This window comes from Varroa destructor, unplaced genomic scaffold, assembly GCF_002443255.2.
Source record: "Varroa destructor unplaced genomic scaffold, Vdes_3.0 BEIS01000005.1, whole genome shotgun sequence".
Classification (NCBI taxonomy): Eukaryota; Metazoa; Arthropoda; class Arachnida; order Mesostigmata; family Varroidae; genus Varroa; species Varroa destructor.
The window spans coordinates 20,746,140-20,767,036 of record NW_019211458.1 but is presented as its reverse complement, the minus strand read 5'-3'; the positions used below and the strand labels follow the sequence as shown (position 1 = coordinate 20,767,036).

General features: G+C 43.4%; 1 protein-coding gene and 1 long non-coding RNA gene across 5 annotated transcripts in view; one reads left to right on the top strand and one right to left on the bottom strand.

Moving 5' to 3' along the window:
- LOC111250661 (uncharacterized) overlaps nucleotides 1-18,903 on the bottom strand; it is a 136,534-nt gene extending 117,631 nt beyond the window's left edge. The window contains exon 1 of one of the 2 annotated variants that reach the window (XM_022806211.2): nucleotides 17,732-18,903. In XM_022806211.2, the coding sequence (XP_022661946.1) occupies nucleotides 17,732-17,775 (44 nt within the window). In that variant the 5' untranslated portion in view covers nucleotides 17,776-18,903. Of the gene's footprint in view, nucleotides 1-2,846; nucleotides 2,909-17,731 lie in introns of those variants that run through there. The other variant, XM_086990738.1, reaches the window with a different exon arrangement.
- LOC147755413 (uncharacterized) lies at nucleotides 8,093-15,076 on the top strand. Of its 3 annotated transcripts, none has more exons than XR_015328885.1 (2): nucleotides 8,093-8,649; nucleotides 14,529-15,076. It is a non-coding gene; the product is annotated as an uncharacterized LOC147755413 (long non-coding RNA). The 3 variants fall into 3 exon arrangements; XR_015328884.1 differs by lacking the exon at nucleotides 8,093-8,649 and adding an exon at nucleotides 12,218-13,927; XR_015328886.1 differs by lacking the exon at nucleotides 8,093-8,649 and adding an exon at nucleotides 14,120-14,312.
- Nucleotides 18,904-20,897: the final 1,994 nt, after the last annotated feature.

The following is a 20,897-nucleotide window of genomic DNA, read 5'->3' as shown; positions in this document are numbered from 1 at the left end:
CAGTATTACTGGAAAATCAAATCAGTGGGGACTCGCCTAACACTTTCAAATAGACCTGTCGTGGCCCGGCTGATAAGCCTCCTCGATCGAGTGAGTCGCTGCCGAAGTGAGCGCCTAAAAAGATAGCTGTTCCAAGATGAGTGAACTTTTGGTTAGTTGTACACGGATATGGTTTTCATACAAAGATGCTTGTTTTGCGTATGGTAAAACTTTACTCCAGTGATTTGAGACGAGAACTATTACTACCAGACTTCACCCCGCTTCAGATATATACAGCTCTACATAGAGGCTTACGTACGAATGCAGTACCATATATCCGATGTCATACTGAATATGCCAATGCCGATCATATATCTGTCTTTTCGGCCTGCAAACGTCTTTTTTTTATGTATTTAATTCTCCTCTGTGAGGAGTGGGACGACGAGCACTTAACTCGGCCCTGATTGCTCTACGCCATGTTACTTGTACAGTAACGGTAAGCATTGCGCCTATTAGGAGATGCGGTTCCATAAATCCTCCTTGATGCCTCGTAACACAGCGCGTTCCCAGTGTCGTCTGTTTCGATCTGAAAATTCGGTGCAAGTACGTTGACTGAGGCCGGTCAAACAAGCAAGTTACTCGCATGTGCTTGCTCCTTCGGCCTGACTTGCTCGGGAGCGGTTCGTCCAAATTGATTGTTTCGACCATCCTTGTTTGTCAATCGAGCTTTCGTCCCGCTTCCCATCACGCTAATGTTCAAATGAACAGATGAAAATACGGCTGATTAGCGACACGCGTCAGTTTGTCCGGAGGAAGAGAAAAACATGGACAATCCGAGGCTTCGCATACCGAAGTTTTGCTGTAACGTAGCCAGATCAAGTTTAAAGCGTAACGTTTTTAAACTAAATGCGATGCACCAGTATCAGGTACACTTGTTGAAGCTGGCCTTCCTAGTCTAATCGATAGAGGAGAAGAAGAACACTTCAGGAGGAGAGCTATCCGGTGAGATGCGGGTCGCTATCTACTATGAATGAGAAGATGTAGGCAAAAGCTCCTCACGAGTGAACTCATTCAAAAGTTTATACAAACACACTTTGGCATATGCTCAGAATACGCTACAGCGCAGACATTGGTAGGATGTGTCCATTAATTTGCCTGCGGTTCAATTACTAAAAGACAATTATTACCAATTCACACGCACGAAACGTTTAGGATTTCCTATGGGAATGAAGCTCCTATCTTCGCAAGGACGAAGTATACGTGAATTGAAGATACGAGTTTATTCGTTCGTAATACACTGGCAGTAAGCAATCGGATGCTATAGCCTTGAGCAATAGGTGTCACTGGACGTGAAATAAATCAGTCAGCCAGTAGCGTAAACGATAGGCCGCTCCCAAATTACGCCACGACCATTGAGTTTATTATAATGCTAAACATACGAATCGTGAAACAAGCGGAACAGTTAGAAGGACAGACCGGCTCCACCCTTCTACAATTTGCCGATTCACACTAATCTGTTAACAGTCTTCTTATGACTGACCGTGCGGCTGATTGTTATTGTTGACAGTATCACGATTCCCTAGAAGCTTCGTTGTCGATGACGGTGTAAGGCAAGAAGACAAATGTTGTCTTTGCTGAATTTAGCGGAGGAAAAACACAGCGGTGGCTTCTTGATAGTGAAAAAGAAGAGTGCCAAACGCAGCGTCCGAATCTGACCTTTAAAGAAAATGGAGCTTAGCAATCATTAGAAAATCCGTTAATAATTAAAATAAGCGCCCTTTCGTGCTAAATTAGATCCAGCAAAGCTTCCAGTTATCTCTTTGGCGTCCACTCGAATATGTTACGATATACGTTAGAATATATTGCTATGGAGACACTGTACCATATATTTATTCTACTAGTAAAAGTATAGGTTCGTGGGTTTGTCCAAGCTAATTCCACTTGGATTGTGCTTATTGGCCAATTTCATGTTGCGAAAATCTGCACGGAATATCGAACCTATTTAACAGATATTTTTGCCCCTAGAGAACAGACAGATTTTTTCCCATAGAGCGTGTTGGTTTGATTGGTCGTGAATGGAGGCCAGCAACTTGTGGCCCATTCGAAAAAATGCCCCACAATGGTTCACAAATACCAAAATAGCCCCACATTTAAACTTTATTAGGAAAACAGCTCTTAAGTTACGAGTGTTGTTGGCTGCTGTTCGATGTTATTTCTATTAGAAAAAGAATTAATTTTTTATCTCGCGTAAAGATTAAAATAGAATTAGTAGAATTAAAATAAAAGCTGTCCAATAGCAAAAAGGGCGCAGGTGGCGCTTTAGTCAACGATTATAGCTAATTCGAAACGGAACTGGTACGTTTGAATGTCTGGCGGTATTTCGACATTAGGTAGCAAAACAAGATGAAGTAAAAGAAATATGACTTCTTTGCGGTAAAGCGTATTGAATATGCATACTTTATTAAACAGGATCTAGGAGATGTGGTCTTTTTTGTCTTCTGGTAAATTTTCGAATTTAAAGCATACAGAGGAGAAGCTGACCTGCCGATTGGACGTTTCTTTTGGAGAAGCACGAATGTAGCCACGTGTGCCTTGTAACTTATGTTAATAGTTGGCTGTAAAACCAGAAAACTTTTAAAGCACAAACATATACAGCAACACCAGTAAAGTGGAGGAATAAGTATGAAATGTATCTGATACGTCGGCACAATTTAACAGAACGCGCCGTTCTAGCCGAAGCTATCCCTTGCCATCATATACTCGCCTTCAGGCACCGTACGAACACAAAACCTAGCCTTTTTGGAAACCAGCCTATGTATATATATAACATAACACCACGAATAAAGTAATGGCAAATATTCTGTTACTTATGTGAATAGATGATAGTATGAGTCGAAGTTAGCAATGACGTCCTGCTTCTGAGTTAACTGCCAGTCACCGGCTCGTTAGGCCGTTCCCGAAAAAACGGAAGACTGAAATAAAGACATATATAGACCTATTACAGTAGTTGTTACTCTCAACATAACTGGTATTGTCTGGTGCAAGGTGTTGGGATCGGTAACTGGTGGCCAGATGTGACGTCGATAGAAATGTTCCGTTCACTTTACGTACGTACTAACCTAACCTAACCTAACCTAGAAAAGACAACTGACGACGTTAATTCACACCTAGAATTCCCATAGCAAGCTAGCAAATAGCATAACTTTCTTTTGCGTTATTGAAATCAATACGGGACAAAGTAAGTTAAAAAAGGGACCTTTGTTGTTGTTGTTTCCACTATTGTCTCTTCCTCCTCCGAAATTAAGGTCCCGTTTAGAAGTTCCAAAACTACCGAACTGTCTGTTTTTCTTATAAGTTCTGTAAGTAGTAATTAAACGTGATTTGAAGCTTCGTAAATTATACAGAAGGCTCGCTGACGTCGGCTCGAAAAATGCTACGCTATAGGACGGCAATTGTCTCCGAAAATGGATTTTTAGCTTTTCCAAACGTCGATGCACAGTCTAAATGAGTGGCTCACCTGAACAATATGTTAATTCCTGTGTCTGACTACGGGATCGGTGTAACAAATACTTGGTGTCGAGGTAGTTGTGACCAGTCGTTATTTCGATGACTCTATGCTTATCATTGCGACAAAGCCGTTAGCTCAGAAATGCCGGCCATTACATCTTTTCTGCAAGTGTATGATGCCAATTCCATTAGTTGTGACCGTGAATGAATATTTCTCCATTCTCGTTTTATCTCCTTCGCTCTCTGGTTTTCGCCGTGTGCTTTCAGCCGTTCGCCTATCTGCCGTCCCGTAGCCGATCGTCGTCGTGATAATGACATCAACCCTATTTTGACGCGAGTAGGCACCACCAATTCGCCCGACCAATTCTACCAGACGACACAACTATTCCCTATCTGACAGTCATTCCGTAAAATATCGAAGTCATCCATCTCGAGTTCAACCAACAAACATCGTACACAGTAAAATAAGTTACATATATGTGTTTCTTGTAGGATAGCTTCAATCAGCCCTCGTTCACGTTCATGGATTCTGTCGGTTCGTTGTCTATTGGTTTGACGGCATTTTTTCACCAGATCGGTTCACGATACCGTGCGGCACACCTTCAAAACCGTTTCGACTCGTAGGACAAGTCAAACATTGTCATAATCGTAGGGACGGGGTACGTGGCCAAGTCGTCGCTTTGTTTTGCGGGTAGGTCAGCGCTTGCCGCACAGTCTGGGGCTAAATCACCAATAAAAGAAGTCGCGCTTAAGAAGCTCAACCGAACTGGGGACAACAGCAGTTGCGCCGGCGACAGTAAGATGGCCATAAAAATGACCGACATTGGCCGACCGCCTCGGCAACATCAAGAAGGAAACTAGTTCGTCTAGGTATGGAATCGGACCGTTACGTCGGTCCAGCTGCCCTGTGCTTTGTTTGTGTATCGCCGTTATTGTTTGCCGTAATCAAAAATCAATCCATCATTCGAAACATTTACTATTACGCTAGCAAGAATTGATATAATCAAGATTATCATCATCATCATCATCATCATCAATAAAGCTTTATTTTGGATAGGAGACTCGGTTTTTGTCAGGCCCTTGAAAATTAGGTAAAATTTTAGGTGATGCCGATTTTGTGGATTGCCTGTGGGGTGTATTTCTCTTTTGGTTTCGTAAAGAAAGAATTGCCGACTTAAGCTTTTTGCCTACGCTACGGTGCCGCTTGAACGATTCTGTTGCCTCCAGTCAGCTATCGGCTAGATACAAATGGAAAATGGTGACTTGCCACGAACGTAGCATTTGTATATATTTGCTAAAAGAGCCATAACGGATACGATATGCGGTGTGCGTGGAAACACAATAGATCTCAGTAAATTTTCAAGTCGTTGGCCGACGTGGCCACCGATTCTCTTGAGAATACCCCATTGAGTAGTGTTGGGACAACTGTCGTTGATGGGTTGGTGTTGGCTGATCTCACAGAAGGGTGATTCTAGGTGCTTTGCATGGGACATTCACGAACATTGGGCAGAATTGATATACTGAGCCCAATGGCATCGCTCGCTGTTCGACTGACTTAGATTTTGTATTGCAACACATAGAATGAATTTTTCTTTTTTTGTTCTACCTCATGGAAAGCATTTTCGTATAGTATATATATATATATATATAAAACACAGAACGGTATTAGCAGGACAAGCGTAAAAAGGGTCGTATTGCTCTGGGACTGACTACACCATAGTGAAAAATGATTTTGACCGAAAAAAAGCGACATGCACAAAAGAGATCGATACAAACAGATGTCTCTTTAGCACGTTGACGCTGTGTTCGCGCGTTTCAAAAAATATGCACAGGACATGGAACATTGTGATCTTTTCCAGTGACTCGTAAAACACCTAAAATATCAAAATCCCTTTTACGACAGGACATTACGTATTCGAAGGGTCAAATTTTGTTCCATCCCGAAAAGCTCACAACATTTTTTTGTATTAGTCACACACACACCCACACACAGTCCACGTACGTCAATGGCAAGACTTGAACTAGAACCCCCCCCCCCCCCCCCCCCCCAATTCAACGTCATTCAAACCCGTCAATAATGCTCTATTCATTGTTTATATTTACTTTTTTCATCTAGCACTTAGTTATGTTGCAGCGTTACAGTCAACAGTCTTCATCTATATAGCGGCGGCAGTGCAACGCGTACTGTATCTATAGAGATAGCTGAAGATCAGCCATCAAATACTTCGTGGTGATGACAAAGCTAGGCTGTTATTGGCGACTCTGGCAACTATCGATGACGAACAACAGAGCCCGAAAATGGAAAAGCTCTAATACCTGCTATCTTCGCTATCTGCATGTCACAGAGGACGCAAACACCGACGACGCAAAACAGTCGCGATATTGCTTTTCAGTAACGTAACCACCTGCAGAAATCTTTTGCAGGCCATCCGTCGCTCTCTATTCCGACTGTTGTCGTGACTGAACAGTTGACTAGTTAGGCGCATAGAACGCGACCAGTTGTCAAACACCGATCCAATAGTCTCATAGCTTAGTTTCTATTGCTGTTGCTTTTTACGTCGACTCCGTCGTCGTTGTTTCTGCGTAGGATCAACTAGTGCCAAGCCGCGCCAATGACAGGACACTCTGACAAGAGTGTAAATCCATATTAACATCGTTGATAAAAGGGGACATCCCGCTGAGCAAGGGGCTACTATGAGCAGAGCATTCAGTATCAGCAATAGTGCCACACTGGTATAGCCCAGTTGTCTGCTACCGTTTTTTGCTCACACATATATATATATATAGAGAGATAATATGGAGATGATATACGAGCCATTATGCGATATCTGTGTATGTCTGAGTATAAGCTTGAGGGGAGTCGTGTGTTGTACATATAACCAAAATGTTCTTTAGCGTTAAATTAACCTAGGAATAAGCCTTCCCGCTGATTTAGTTCTTTTTAACATTTACTAGACACTCGGAGTGTTCCTTCTTCTAACAGTTGTCCTTTGTTGATACCTTCTGGCTTAGCGCTATGTTAATCGCTATCCCACGGTAGCTTCTACGACCCACACGTGTTGTTATGATATACAATGTAATTATAGGACAACGGAGGCATCTAGGCAGTGAATGCAGCGACACTGCATAGGTATCACTCTCAGAAAATCAGAGGCAATGACAAAACCAAATCTATACAGAATGTATAGTATATATATATATATATATATATATATATATAGAGAGAGAGAGAGAGAGAGAGAGAGAGAGGGAGAGAGAGAGAGAGAGAGAGAGAGAGATTGGCCAGAATAGATTACAGTTTTTTAGATAGAAAACGCTAACAATTTTCAATAATTTCCGGAATGAGAGGTAATTTATCATTATGTGTGTATAATATACATACATATGATACACAGAGGCAATGCAGTGGCACCTGCATAATCCGTATTTATGGAGCACTGTAAATGGCGCCAAGACCCGCTTTTTGCCAAAGTTCTAGAAAAATTAATCGTTTGCCAACTAACCCTGGGAAAACAACTGAGGAAATAGTAATAACGCTATCGTCTCTCTTAAAACTTCGGACGCTTAAAAGAATCGGGCGCGATTCTTACAGAAAACGTAACTGCGGCCCTTTCGAATATACTGTAGAGTTATACGGAGATTTGGGATCGAACGCATCTTCTTCCAGAAAGCTACCGTAATTGAGACGAAATAATGTTCTATCAAAACACCAAGGTTTCTTGGTCTCATCTCATCCATAGTAAAAAAGAAAAAACATCCAGCTACACTTCCACTCGTCGTGGTCTAATTGTATCTCCCACCGATATATTGCTGGTTCGAATATCAGTTCCAGTTAATAACTGTAAACGTTATTAAGTTTGACGTACGAAAATTGCAAATGTATATATAATAGTACAACTTAATAACTGTTATAGTTATTAACTCGAACTGTTATTAACTGGTTTTCTTTCTATTATCTCGTTTATGACATTGTGGCTTTCTACTTATAATATATTATCGTATCAAGCAGTTGATTTTAATCGCGGTTTATGAGTGGGCTATTCGTCAGGATGAAATTAATTGTTATTGTTTAAATTCTCGTACTCGCTAGTAGCGCTTGTTACTGTAATTTAACCTAAGCCTGCAGCCAAACACACAGATAAACGAGAGAGCAAACACAAGCTGGTGACGTATCTCGCTGTCACTGATCTCGAGACGTTGATGGTCTGCCTGAGTTGATTTAAATTTTAATGTACGCGCCTCTGACAATTTCAGCTTTTCTTTGTTTCGGCCATCTCGCCGTTGCGGTCACTGCCGCCATGTTTGCTACTGTATTGTCGTTTGTTTTATTTTGTTGTCGTCGTCGTCGTCCTCCTCCTTCTCCTCCTCGTCGTCGTCGTCGTCGTCGTCGTCGTCGTCGTCGTCGTCGTCGTCGTCGTCGTCGTCGTCGTCGTCGTCGTCGTCGTCGTCGTCGTCGTCGTCGTCGTCGTCGTCGTCGTCGTCGTCGTCGTGGTCGTGGTTGTTTCATTTCGTTTTATTCAGTAGCTGCAGCGACGAATACAGCAAAAACGTGGGACACATTACCGTCCAAAGAGGCGGACATTGTCGCGACCAGCATCAGCGAATCATCATGAGTACATCGCGTTCATTGTCGTGTTGCGGCATCAGCTAGCCTTATCGCCGGCATATACACATGCACATTGCTGGCACTGCTTTCGGTAGTACACTGACCTCGGCACATGTGTCTACCACCCGTCGCGATGCTCGTGGTACCATTGGCGACTCCCGCCAGCTCCAAGCTACGTCCGGCTGCGCCTAGGAGACGAGGGTCGCGCTGTGATAGACTATAGGCTCCCAGGCAGATGCGGCTAAATGTGGAAGGAACGCACGGAGAGGAGCTACGAAAAATTGGGAGAAGTCGAGATAACCATAGCAGGGCTCAGCTGAGCACCCCGACACAGCTAACGATACGACATACTGCCACTCCAATGCATATGCCAGCGGTCGTGGCAGACTGTGGGCTGGGAACTGAAGAACTTGAATCGTGGCTGTTACTAGAAAAGAAGTCTCCAAAAGAAACTGCCACCATAGGAAGCCAACAGCAGTTCGTCTACGACATGAGTGTAGCGGCTCCTGTACCGGCGTCAAGCAACAGATACAATCTATGATTGTTTCGTTCCTGCTGTGAGTAGTGCATTTACACTAACTATACAAGCAGCTCGTATACTTTCCGTTGCTTGCAACATCATCGTTGGCGTAGTTCTCGAAATATCAATAGCCGAAAGTAGCCAATTTCTAGACACAAAATTTCGATTAATTGTGCTAGCCATACGTCGAGATCTACTATTCGCTCAGTTTTCGATACTTCACGTCTCCAGTAACGTTCTTGTATTGCCGGCGAGGTATACGCCGTAGTGCTTATTTGCGAACCGGCGATGAAGTGTATCTAAGCTGAGCTCGTTCGTAAATTTACGAACCAGATCGTGTCTGCGGTTCTGCAATGAAGCCTGTTTCACGACCAAACTCAGTTCCTTGAGTGAGCTATTTGTCTGTAACTTCGAGCTAACTCAATGCGTCGGTCAGGTTGTTCTGACGGATTAAAGCTCATTGCAGGCGCACGACTCGGTGAAGAAGATCGAAACAGGGATGTAGAATCATTCTTACCTCACCTATACTTCTGTTGCGAAACACTCTTAACAGAAATGCCCAATTACCTGTGAGACGTTCATGTTAATCTGGCTGGACGTACCCGTGGTGGGATTACTCGAAACAAATACACACACTCCTTAGAAAAATACACAAGATCGGACAGCAAAAAGGCGCGCAGGAAAGATTACGAGAGGGGCAAGACCTTTGCGACGACAAGTAAAAGTACAAAATGACTTTAACAACGTCTGATACGTTGGCTGACGCCAGTACACTCAACTCAACTGGTTCGGATAAGCGTGATTTGCAAAGTGTTGTCTCGGCGGTCGTTATAATCTTTGGTGTTGAGGTCACCACGACGGTATTGCCGCGTCGTTTATGTGTTCCGTATTTATCTTATCACGTTTTCTTTATGTGAAAACTGTTGCCCCATTGCGGTGTCATCCAACTTCTCCGGGTCCCCTATTTATCGTTATCTTAATCATCATCATCATCATCATCATCATCACCATTGTTAATGCCGTTTTCCTAAGCTTATTGATATCCTCTATTTTATCCTACTTCGAAGGTGGATTTGGGGACCTCGCATGTTTTTATTTGCTTGATGGGGTCCAAGGGGCAACCCTTTCGATAAATCATATTGATTCGATTTCAAATCGTTCATATCAGCTGTTTTTTTGGCCGCTGGATGTTGTGACGTGCCTATGAACCTAGCAGCGAGTCAGGCTAAGACACGTTTCTCGTTTGCGTCGCGAATTTCCTTATGTATATTTGATCTGTACTTGGCTCAGCTAGACGTCTCAGCCTTTATTCATACCTGCATCGGATCAAGAAGGGATATCTTTTTTCGTAATATTACAGAAAGCGATTTGTACCTGTATGACTTACGTGAAAGCAGCTTGTAGGGGCGTCGTATTAGTGCGGCTGACAGAAGATCAAAATGGTAGCCCCTGTGTAAGTTCACAAGACACGGGTGTTGGAGGATATTCAACTTACAGTTAGTTGATAGCACACATAACAGCGTAGTGCTTAATGGGCATCGAAGGTATAGGGACGTCATTATTTGTTCGAAACAGCAAAGCAGAAGACGAGTGATTTAGAAACAGTACGAGAGGATCGTCTTTTCTGCCTATTAAGCCAGTTGATTTTCTTAATATTCACACGTCCGGCACTTTACCTAAACAGATTCGAAATCTTTCAAATGATATGACTGTGGCGGGAGTCGAAACGTGCTGGTGGTGCAAATCGCTGCTTGTTGCATAGGGCAGCGTTCGTACATTCGTTCGTTTGTCTTTGGTCTCTTTTTTTGCTAAATCTACAAGTAACAGCTACCTGATTGGTATCTTCGCGTTTTTGTCGCGTCCAGTAACACCGTCTTCAGGCTGAGTTCACTCGGAGCTACGTTGAATGACGGGTGATTCAACGGGGTCGACTAAGCCCGCTCGACCGTTTGGACGATGGTGAAAGTCTCCGACTCACGAGCGCGGGCCACTCTGTATACCGGCGTGAAACTGCTCACTCAGTCAACATTCAGAGGCGTCTCGGAAGCATCAGATTTCGAGCCGGATCGCGGACGCAAAACGCAAACATTGTTCGTGTGTGTGTGTGTGTGTGTGTGTATTTCTTTTTTCTGTCAGACGTCTCACTCTTGTGAACTGAGAGGGAGGCTGTCTATCTTAAAAACTTACAGACGTTAAGGGCACGGTAACAGCGCTCCCATTGCCGGTGTTACGCTGGAAGAGAGTTGCGAAAACGCTAATATTATTTGAAGCGAAGAGTGATTTAAAGGTCCGCGCCAGAAAGTGTAACAGTTTGCCGGCGGACGGCGATCCTGAGATGGCTGCTACACTGAGTTTCTTCTGTTTGATTTGATGCGTGTTGGAATTTCGAAGATGAACTTCGTTTACAATGTGTATAAAATGGGCCAGAAGCAGGAACGGATGAGTTGATCATAACGATGGTCAATTCATCTGTCTGTATAATGTAAATATTAAATATACATCCACAACGAAACGTACGAAGTAATGAGTGTTCAGTAGCAACGTAATCAATACGACTCTAATGATTAGCTAATTGAAAAACCCGCTTTTTGTCACTAGAATGGAACGGGCAAATTTTCGGTCTATTTGCTTTTTCTCTGCGTCTCTCAAACGATAGTGAACGATTTAAACACGATGGCCAGCCCCATCGTCAACTGCAAATCGCTATTTGCTATCCGCCGTAGATAAGTGCAGTTAACCAGCAAATGTTTTCAATGAAAGAAAATCCTATAAAACATTATCGACCGACTATTATTTTTAGGCAATTAGAACAGGAGCAGCACGATTCTCATAGAATCAATAATTGAATTTTTCCTTTCGTTTCCTTTCCTTTCCGAGGATAGATTGCCATTCGGCCACCGTCGACTTGCTGCTGCTGCTGCTGCTGTCAATAATTGATTGAAACAGAAAAAGCTGAGTATAACAACAAACATATTGCTGATAGTAAAAACTCAGTAGTATCACAGTAGATGGTCAGTGGCTAGAGATAGCCGTGTCGCAATGTCTTTGAGTACCCCCATGCATTTTTAGAGCACTCTTTAATTCGTCGCTCGGCAAAAATGTCCGCGAGCGATCGTGACCCCCTTCCCCCCCCCGAACGTTTCGTTCGGTGCTTGCGTGAGCGAGCTCCCGACTGGCACCGCTTCAGATTAGAGTCATAGCAAAAAACTTCAAGCACTTCTACACACGAATTGTATCCGAAGCACAGGCCCGACAAATCAGCATACGTCCGAACCAGCAGAACAACATTGTCATATAACCTAAACAGCGATAGACAGAAATCGCCATTATTACCATTATCATTACCACTACAGGTTGTGATTTAATCTGAGGCGTTATCGAATTTATTGTGCGACGTACGGTCCGCGGCTGGCATGCGACTACGCCTTGTTTCGTTGCGAGCTCTCTTCCGTTGCTAACTGATTATGTCGCCGTGTGCGCTTCACCACGCGGAGCAGACGAAATTAGATGACTGATTTCGTCCATTTTTATCTCCGACGTAAATGATAAAGGTTTCGGTGTGGCGGATTTTCGGATGCTCCTTTTTTTGTCGTTGCTTCGCGTCGCGTTACGTCTTTTTTAAAAGGAAAGAACGTTGCAGCAATAAGAGATAACGAGGCGAAGACGCGTGTTGGTCGCCTCTCATTGTTGGACGCCGGGGGAAAAAAAAGTTGTCACATTTGCCACTTATAGCCAACGTTTTGTTGCTACGTCCGTGTGCAGCTACTGTCAACTGTAACTTTTGGTGGGCGCAAAAAATCGGGTGATGAACAAGTGGAACTCATCTGTTCGATGATATCTATTGTCTGAGTTTGAAAACGCACACAAATTATAGTCAATCCATCATGATACCGTTTGATAATGATCGGATTTCGATAGACGAGGAGCAATGAGCTTTCGAAAATTACAAAACATATGAGGAAATTACAATGAGATAAGCATATTTGTTAGATACATACGGTTTGATACGGAGGAAACCACATGAAGCTACATGTGGACTGCGTTTAGCTGGACTGCGTTTAGCTGGACTGCGTTTAGCTGGACTGAATTAAGAGAGCAGACAAACAATGAGCTGGACTTGGGTTCTACGGGTTTATCGACCGCTAAAGGTACAAAGAATACGAGTGGCATTAATCGTAAATGCCTTTGCCCCATTTGGCACAAGTCTATTGTCCAAGGCGCAGAGAAACTAATTAGACTGCCAGCACAGGTTATATAAGAACGTACTTTCAAATACTGTGTTATTCAACTTTCAACACGTAGATACGATTACCTCTTGTGGTTCTTGTCTAACTATAGCCTTCTAATGCACTGATAAATATGGTCCAGACTGGCAATTTGTAAGACGGATTCATACTACTTCGCTGTAACAAGCTTGACGTTGTCTAGAAACTTGTCATCGCCCCTCTGACGGAACACGTATCAGTCAACCTCGAGCGCAGGGCGCGAGTTGCATATAGACCGTCTCGGTATTACCGTGAATTGTCTTTTTTTCAAATTGCCGCTCCAAGGATCGATCGATCGATCGATTCAGACTCGAGGAACAATTAATTATCATTCAGCGACTTATATTTCAATATAATCACTAATGGTAAGCAAAGTGATGTGATGTTTACACAAATCAGGTTATTTCTAACAATTTCTGCTAAAATCTACCTATTTCCAGTCTCAATTTCACTACTGTCTATTTATATACTAACAATGTTAACGCCAGCCGACGCTGTTACTAATCACGGGTTGACCAGGGTGATAACGGTGATAATTCTGATGGGAACGAATAATCGAAAATTACGAATCATGCCTTTAGAAAGCACCCCATCATCGACTGCGTACGACGACTCTGTGCAGTTTATCGTGCGGTAAACGACAAAGCTCAACATACGTGCCACAAGACTCAACGCTTGCCGCTTTGTCAGGCCCAATTGTGGATGTGGAATAAAGTTTGATTTTCACTCAATTTACAGTTCCATATTTTCGAACCGATGGAGCCCTGCCTAGAAAGTCGGAGGAGAGACTATAGCGGAACCAACAAGAGATGGATATCGCCGACTCGACTAAATTCAACACACACAGGTTTTATCAACGTCACCATAGCAGAATGATGGGATTTCGTTGCTACGTCAGTTAGCTAGCCGGCCACAGTCAAGCTTCTTCTCGATGGCTACCCCTACCTCCACAGTCGGTCCTTAAAATGACTGTCCTTCACTTTCCGCTAACACCACAGCCACCATCATGTGCGTGCGTGCGTGCGTGCGTGCGTGAGATGAAACAGTGGGGTAAGAGCGGCGACTGCGCGGCAGTTTTTTGGTCATAGACGCATGAAAAATGAAATGACAACGTAGTGTGCTTACAAAGTCACTATCAGCAGCAGTAGCACAGGCAAAAGGCGAAATGCGGCAACGAGGCGTTTGAGTTGCTGTCTCATTTTGTTATTGTTGTCGTAACAGCTGTTGCGTCTATTCAGAATGAGTAAATCTGACCACGACAATCGATCAGAACCACATCAGACAGACAATCAGATGAAGGAACAACGCACATGACAGCATACACACTTAGCATGAGAGCAACGCTAGAAATCTTGGTAGTCGCAAATTTAGGGACTGAAGGAGTGATGAGAAGCTTGAACTTCCATCTGGTGCTATAACCGTTATAACTACCGTGGTCAGTATTAAAGCTTTAACTTAAAACTCGGATATGCGAATCCGAAGTTCATAGCGCAGACCGGAGACTAACTCCGTGAAAGAAACTGAACGAGACAAAGAAAAACCGAATGATACAGACACAGAAGAATGCTAGGGAAAGTGACTGCCGTTGCACGATTTTAGCAGTCTGTATGATTTTGTATTTGTTGCTGTTGATCCCGTGGACCCCATTCAGGTGATGTTCGTTGAGTCGTGGCTGGAATTGTGGCCTGTCAACCTCCCCCGCAGTAACTACCGCAAGACTTCAACAAACAGCTAGCTACATCGGCTGATAGCGGACTGGCCGTTCCTGGATTTTGGTTTGTGCACCGCTTCTTCTTCTGCATCAATAGGCATCATCATACGTAAGAGTCAACAACAGGCTCTATAAGACCTATTTTTTTCCTTTTCGACTATAGATTGCAGCACCTTCTGGAATTTGAATGTATCGAAAGGCGAATATAGAAGTTCAACACTATGAAATATTGGAAAAGATGGCCGGAATGGCGGTAGAAGTTCGTGCGGTGCCCAAGAAAGATTGCCGGATCACAATTGCGCTAATCCACACAACGACGACGATCAGAGCCAACGCGACCAATGACAATAATAACATCAACAATATTCCGACACCGATCGAGAGAGCTGCTTTGTTTTCTTATCAGACCAAAAGTGTTCCTAAATGAGTATACCGACTGCTGGACGCGTTGGTTAAGGTAGTAAATGAATGATTGCAAGATAATGCAAGTACTGCCTCTTGTTTTCCGTTAGATTTTTCTTATTTAACAACTCGCTACCGACTACGCGTTGGCGCTGCAATGTCTAGCTGCTGCCGACTAACAGCGGTATGGAAAAAATTTATGGATAAATTTGGGTGGACGCAAGGGGAACGAAGAGCTGCAACCCACACATGATACACGACCTCAAGCGTCAAGATTTCGTTTATACAGATTTGATGCTCAGATCATAGAGACTGTCAGATGGCAAGACAGAAACGAAGTGAGTACGGGCAACAACAAAAACGGGCAAGGGTATCATTTCAATCAAGCTTCCTTATACTGAGCCTAATACTTCCTTAAATACTGAGCGCCAAGTATCTGTTCAGCTCCGGGACAAGAAAGCGCGCATATCGACATGTCGCTAAAAATAAACAAGCTCGTATGGAACTATATAACTAGATAACAAATTAATCCTCCATAATATGTTAGACTCTTAGAAAAAAAAAGGGTCTGATGGCAATACACCCTAGTTGATCTAACAAGTGATGGTAACCGCGGACAATGGGGCACACACAAACACGTGCATATACCTGCTGGTTTTAATAAGCACGAGACACCGATTCGAGTCCTTTGAAGTAAACATCCACGCTTAGAGAACACACGTGGTAGTTATGGCCACAAACACCTTGCGCTAAAGGATCCATTATGAAGTCTCAATACTGTATTAATTTAAGTAATATTATCTGTAGAAAAACTACCATAGCGCTAGCTGAGTTTCGTTTCGAAATTTACAGTTCCTAACAATTCTTGACAGAATAAAACGTGACGGCTAATCGTATCTTCAAATCATTAAGCCGACGCGCACAACGGACGAATCCCTTTAGATAATGATTATTCGGGTGACGCGAGCCTTACTAACTAACTATTGGGAACTTCCGTTTCTTATGACGTACTGAAACAAATCGTCAAGTGTTTAGACGTTGACGTAAACTAGTCGTGATCCCCTAACTTACATCACAAAAATGCTGCTATTACAAGCAATTATTTTCCTCCGTCGCACAGAAAAATGACATTCTTTGAAAACTTCAATGTGACGAAATAACAAATTAATCACAAAAAAATCGGCACGGGAAGACGCTAGATCTGAAGTTAGTAGCTGTGAAGTTATTTTCTTTTGCGGTGATTCAGTTCGACTACTTTTTTGATTGAAGTTTAAACTGAGAAACGTTAACGAACTAAGTTTTCGTCCTGCTTCCCCGAATGCCTTAGTTGATGGCCAGTTATCGAAATTATCTCACCTTAGACCCACAGCGACTGAGAGATGAGCACCTGAGCAAATATTAGTTATCTTATACAAATAGTAATAAATTATCAACATCCTGCTCTAGCAATCATTAGTCTGTCGAAGGCATTGTGTAAATTATCTCCTGTGTCCAGCGAGATATTAGAGTCGCGCTTTTAAAAAACTTCGTTATTGGCTGTTTGACTGTTACTAGTACTACATTATCAATGATCACTGGGCTTTCGCCAGCTAGACCGAAGCTATGACTACTGGTAAATAACAACAGCTGACATGAGATCAGAAAACGGCGTTTTGGCAGTGTGAATTTTTTTTCTTTTGCTCAGAACTGAATTAAGTTGTGCCTAAGTTCAAAGGAAAGTCGTACCTGCAGTGGAATGCAAAATGAATGACTTTGGTCATGTTTATTAAACGCTATGATAAATGTCACAATAGACGCGGGTCTGGTTATTACCTATTCTCCTTGTTAAAAATTGCCAGGTCATCAATAAAACGCGACTGAATTATAAACGCTAGATAACTCGATCGTTTTTTTTTTTTTATTCATCTCCAATTATGGAGTTGGTTCTGGGCTTGGTTTGGTGAAGAGCTTTACTATAGAAGCAAATAACGCGCTAATTGAAAACCCAAGTTTGATCAGCCACAACGACCGTGACTATCCTCTGATGGATGGGGTAGATTCAGAGGTGGGCAAGGGTAGACCACAGTGCGCTTACCGATAGGCCAGAGAAGAAAGATAAGTACTTATTATTTTGGTTGGGTTGTAAATCCAACAGTGTGCCCGCTCCTCGTGTATAACCTCTGTAGACGGTACACAGCTCGGGTTCTTACATCCAATATAAAAAGGAAAAAAACGCTCTAACTTCACACTTTCCCTCGTCTAAATATTAGTTGGTTAAAACATGATTTAGATACACGAATATACTCGGCATAAGCGAGATTCAAACTCGGCTACCTTTATTCAACCGACCTCCTTAGTTTTAGAACTTACGTTTTGAAACTGGCATGTAAACGGACTTACTTTTTGTGGCCGTTACACATTGTTAGGAGTTATTTAGCTAGCATGAATTGGGTAGGATTTACGTTTGTGCCATTTCCTTTCAGAAATGTGGTGCCATCTGGAGCACACCATGAAAATCAACGCACCGGTAAATATCCTGTAGTTGCTGTAGGTGAGGAACACGTTTTACCGTGCGATTCACTAATCTAGCACGCTCTACTTCGTGTGATTTGTGTCGTTCTATGCGTAGGAACGAAACCCATTCGATCGAAATTCGCGCAGCTGCCCTCCCTATCTCCCATATTCGCATAGACCGACACGAATTGGAGATGTTATTTGGAATACATCACATTTGACGAATTCCTCTACAGAGCAGAACTCACCCATGAAGCGTATGAAACGCAGGCAGCTCAGATGATGTCGCCATAGAGGTACCGCTGTGGAGGTCCGAACAACCTAGCGAGCCGGACCAATCAGCTGGCGGGTCCACTTCCGGGCTCTTTCTGTCGCCAAGCACTCGTGGCGAAGCCACCTCACAACCTCATTAAAGCCACTTTTCAATACAGGCAATCCTTGAAGGGCACTAGCACTGTTGCCGTGATCGTCGTCGTTGTCGTTAATCACTTCATCGAACTCACTTCGCAGCACCTTCCTTTCCGAATGCACTTTAAGATCAATCGAACTCGAAACAGAAGTCAACAGTCATCTAATAGTATTACCTGACATGGAACGGAGATAGACGACCGTAACGAGCGATAATCAGCTGCGTGCGCACGACAAACAATAGGTTAGTTGTTCAGCTTTGGGCCAGAATAACAGCCATGACAGGGCCTAAAGATTGTAAGCTTTTTTTCACTATTAATTGTACATTTTTCGCGCATCTGCATTTATTAGAATTACCCCTACCGCGATGTTGTTCGATGGTCGACTGCCCTCTCCTAGATAGGGTTAGAGTCGTAGAAGGGCCAGTAGATGCAGAAGTGCAAGCCTGTTTGTAGAGCTGGTGCCGGAGGCAAGCCTCACCTTTCAGTAAACTGCCAACAAACATCCGGCGCCTTAGCCTGTTTTCCAAACACCTCCAGGGGGCTAGGGCTAAAGGTAATACAATAACGGGGCTCTGTCCTACTGGGGTCCAGGAGAAGCAGCAGGTTGGGCGAAGTTGGACCGGGCGGGCGTGCGCTGTATTCGTGGGAGGGGCTACCGGCAGGCCGGGCAACGCAACGCTTGTTGCCCTTGGTGGCAGTCCGGAGAGGAGGGCGTCTTCTGGGCGGGCTGCCCTTGCGCTGATGGGAGGCGCATCGTTTCAGCGAGCGCAGTCCACGACACACGGCGGCTTCGCGTTTTGTTTGCCCCTGCTACGACCAGCAGTGCGCCAGCATCCGCCCTCGACGTGCACCAAACGTAGCCAGCCCGAATACCGTGATGGCAGGCGGTGGCAACCAGTGCTAACACAGTGGTGACGGCGTTGACGACCGTATTGCCGCTGCCAGTTTCACCATCGCCACAGCAGCCGAAGCGGCATCTACCAACCTCCGCCTCGTGCCTGCTGCCGCTGCATGGCCGTACCATCCATGGCCACACATCACGCAAGTTGGACAATTCGCACCGACGATCAAACAAACAGGTAGACAGCAATGAGAACGCCGATACAGACAGCGGAAACAGCTTACGCGGGTAGGAGCCGAACGTTGCTTAAACATAAGACAGTAATTAGTAAATTGAAAGGCCGACGCCAACAGTTCATAGCTCACAGCCGACCATCCCTCGTTGGCTGAATAGAAGTGGTTAGTATAAGACGCTCCGGGAAAGGGTGGAAATTTACTGGGTACTTGATAGCCGGTGCCTGTGTGTGTACCTATCTATTTGCGAAATAGCGGTTGAGCCGTCATCTTCTGAAAAAGAAATGATTATGAAACCGGCTAAACCAGAAAAATCACATGCATATCAGAACAGCACACGTTATATTGGCTCACGCACACACAAATATGGACACGTCAGATTGCAGAGCATAGTATATTTGTACATCAACGCCACTAAGTAGATAAGCAGAAGATATAATACTACCGCATCGGTCGCGGACGGCAGATATTCAAATAAAGGGAGCAAAACAGAGAACAGTGCTTTAATTAGCCGCTAGGCGTCGCTTTCTTAAAATGATTATGAAACGATGCAATGAAGACGGCTGATGATACTACCGAATCATTAACGCCAACACCGTAACGATTCCGCCACTTTGCGGTCAACTGGTGAAGTCGCTACTTAGTTGGACAATCTTGCTTCTTGAAGTCTGTCTATGTGTTTGTCAATGTTGCTATAGCTAGTATTCGCTAAATTTCTATCTCGTATTTTTGTGTAGAATGTTTGCGTTAGCGAATGCAGTGCGTATTAATATCATAACATACCAATACTCTAATAGTAATAGGTAACATCAGGAAAATGAGGCCTGCACAAGCTTCTCATCCCAGGTTCATTGTCTACGCAACGTAATATGCCTTCAAGCCGATATAGATCGATATTTTCAAAGCGACAACATCGGCGCACTCCAAAAAGCAAACAATTTAAACCTGCAGGACGGCTTACAGAAAGTGCCAGTCGATATTATACCATTAGGATGTAATAATAATCTGTTGGGAACTATTATACGAAGGTGGCATTAAGTCGAAGACGAAAAAATCCGTTTGTTTGATGAGTAAGCTAACAAAGGCTCATAAAACATAACAGTGCATCAGGACGCATTTTTATAAGATGTTACATCATGCCAACACGAAGATGTTTGCTTTGGCCTTATAAAGGGAGAGGGGGGAGGGGGCTATATTGGTCAGTACTCTTTTCTAGAAAAGGAACGCCGATTTTAGGCTTAAATACCATCAAACTTTTATGATTTACTAATTTAGCATACTGATTTTTTGTTCTTTCGTTAATAGTGGGCCTATATGAGACCCCTAGGCATTTCTTTCGCATTTTATCGATTTTTTTTTCATAGAATGATAACGAAGCGAAGCGAAATTGGCAGCTTATATTTCCACTGCGGCTTCACCTGTGCCCAAGTTATATTTTCAAGCGTAAATTCAAGCAAAGTTACGTTTTATGAAAGTTATTATATGGAACTACATTACAAACGCGCTCTGGGGCTGAAACACTAAGTTTAAAAACGATTTCGTGCGAATAAGTCAGTCATTCTGAAAACTAAAGGGAACATATTTATCTTCCTAAAAGACTATGAGAAACTTATGTCTCACACTAATTTACTGCCAAGTAAGTTAGGTCAGAGATCATGGGTCAGTTACTGGCACCTTTGTTGAGCAAAAATAGTTACAATATACGCACTTTCTCCAAAGCCAACTTGACCAGCCTATACAATCACTCAAGTTCTTTCAATTTGTTTGTACGATTAGCATCGATTGTTTCCGATTTTATAGACTTTTTAATTTCGTGGGTCTATATAGGTTCTGTTGCTTGGGGGCCCATATAGGCCTCATCCAGCAACATGCACCGACTTAGTGACTTTTATAATAAAACTTGATTTTCATTACTTTTTAAAATATAACT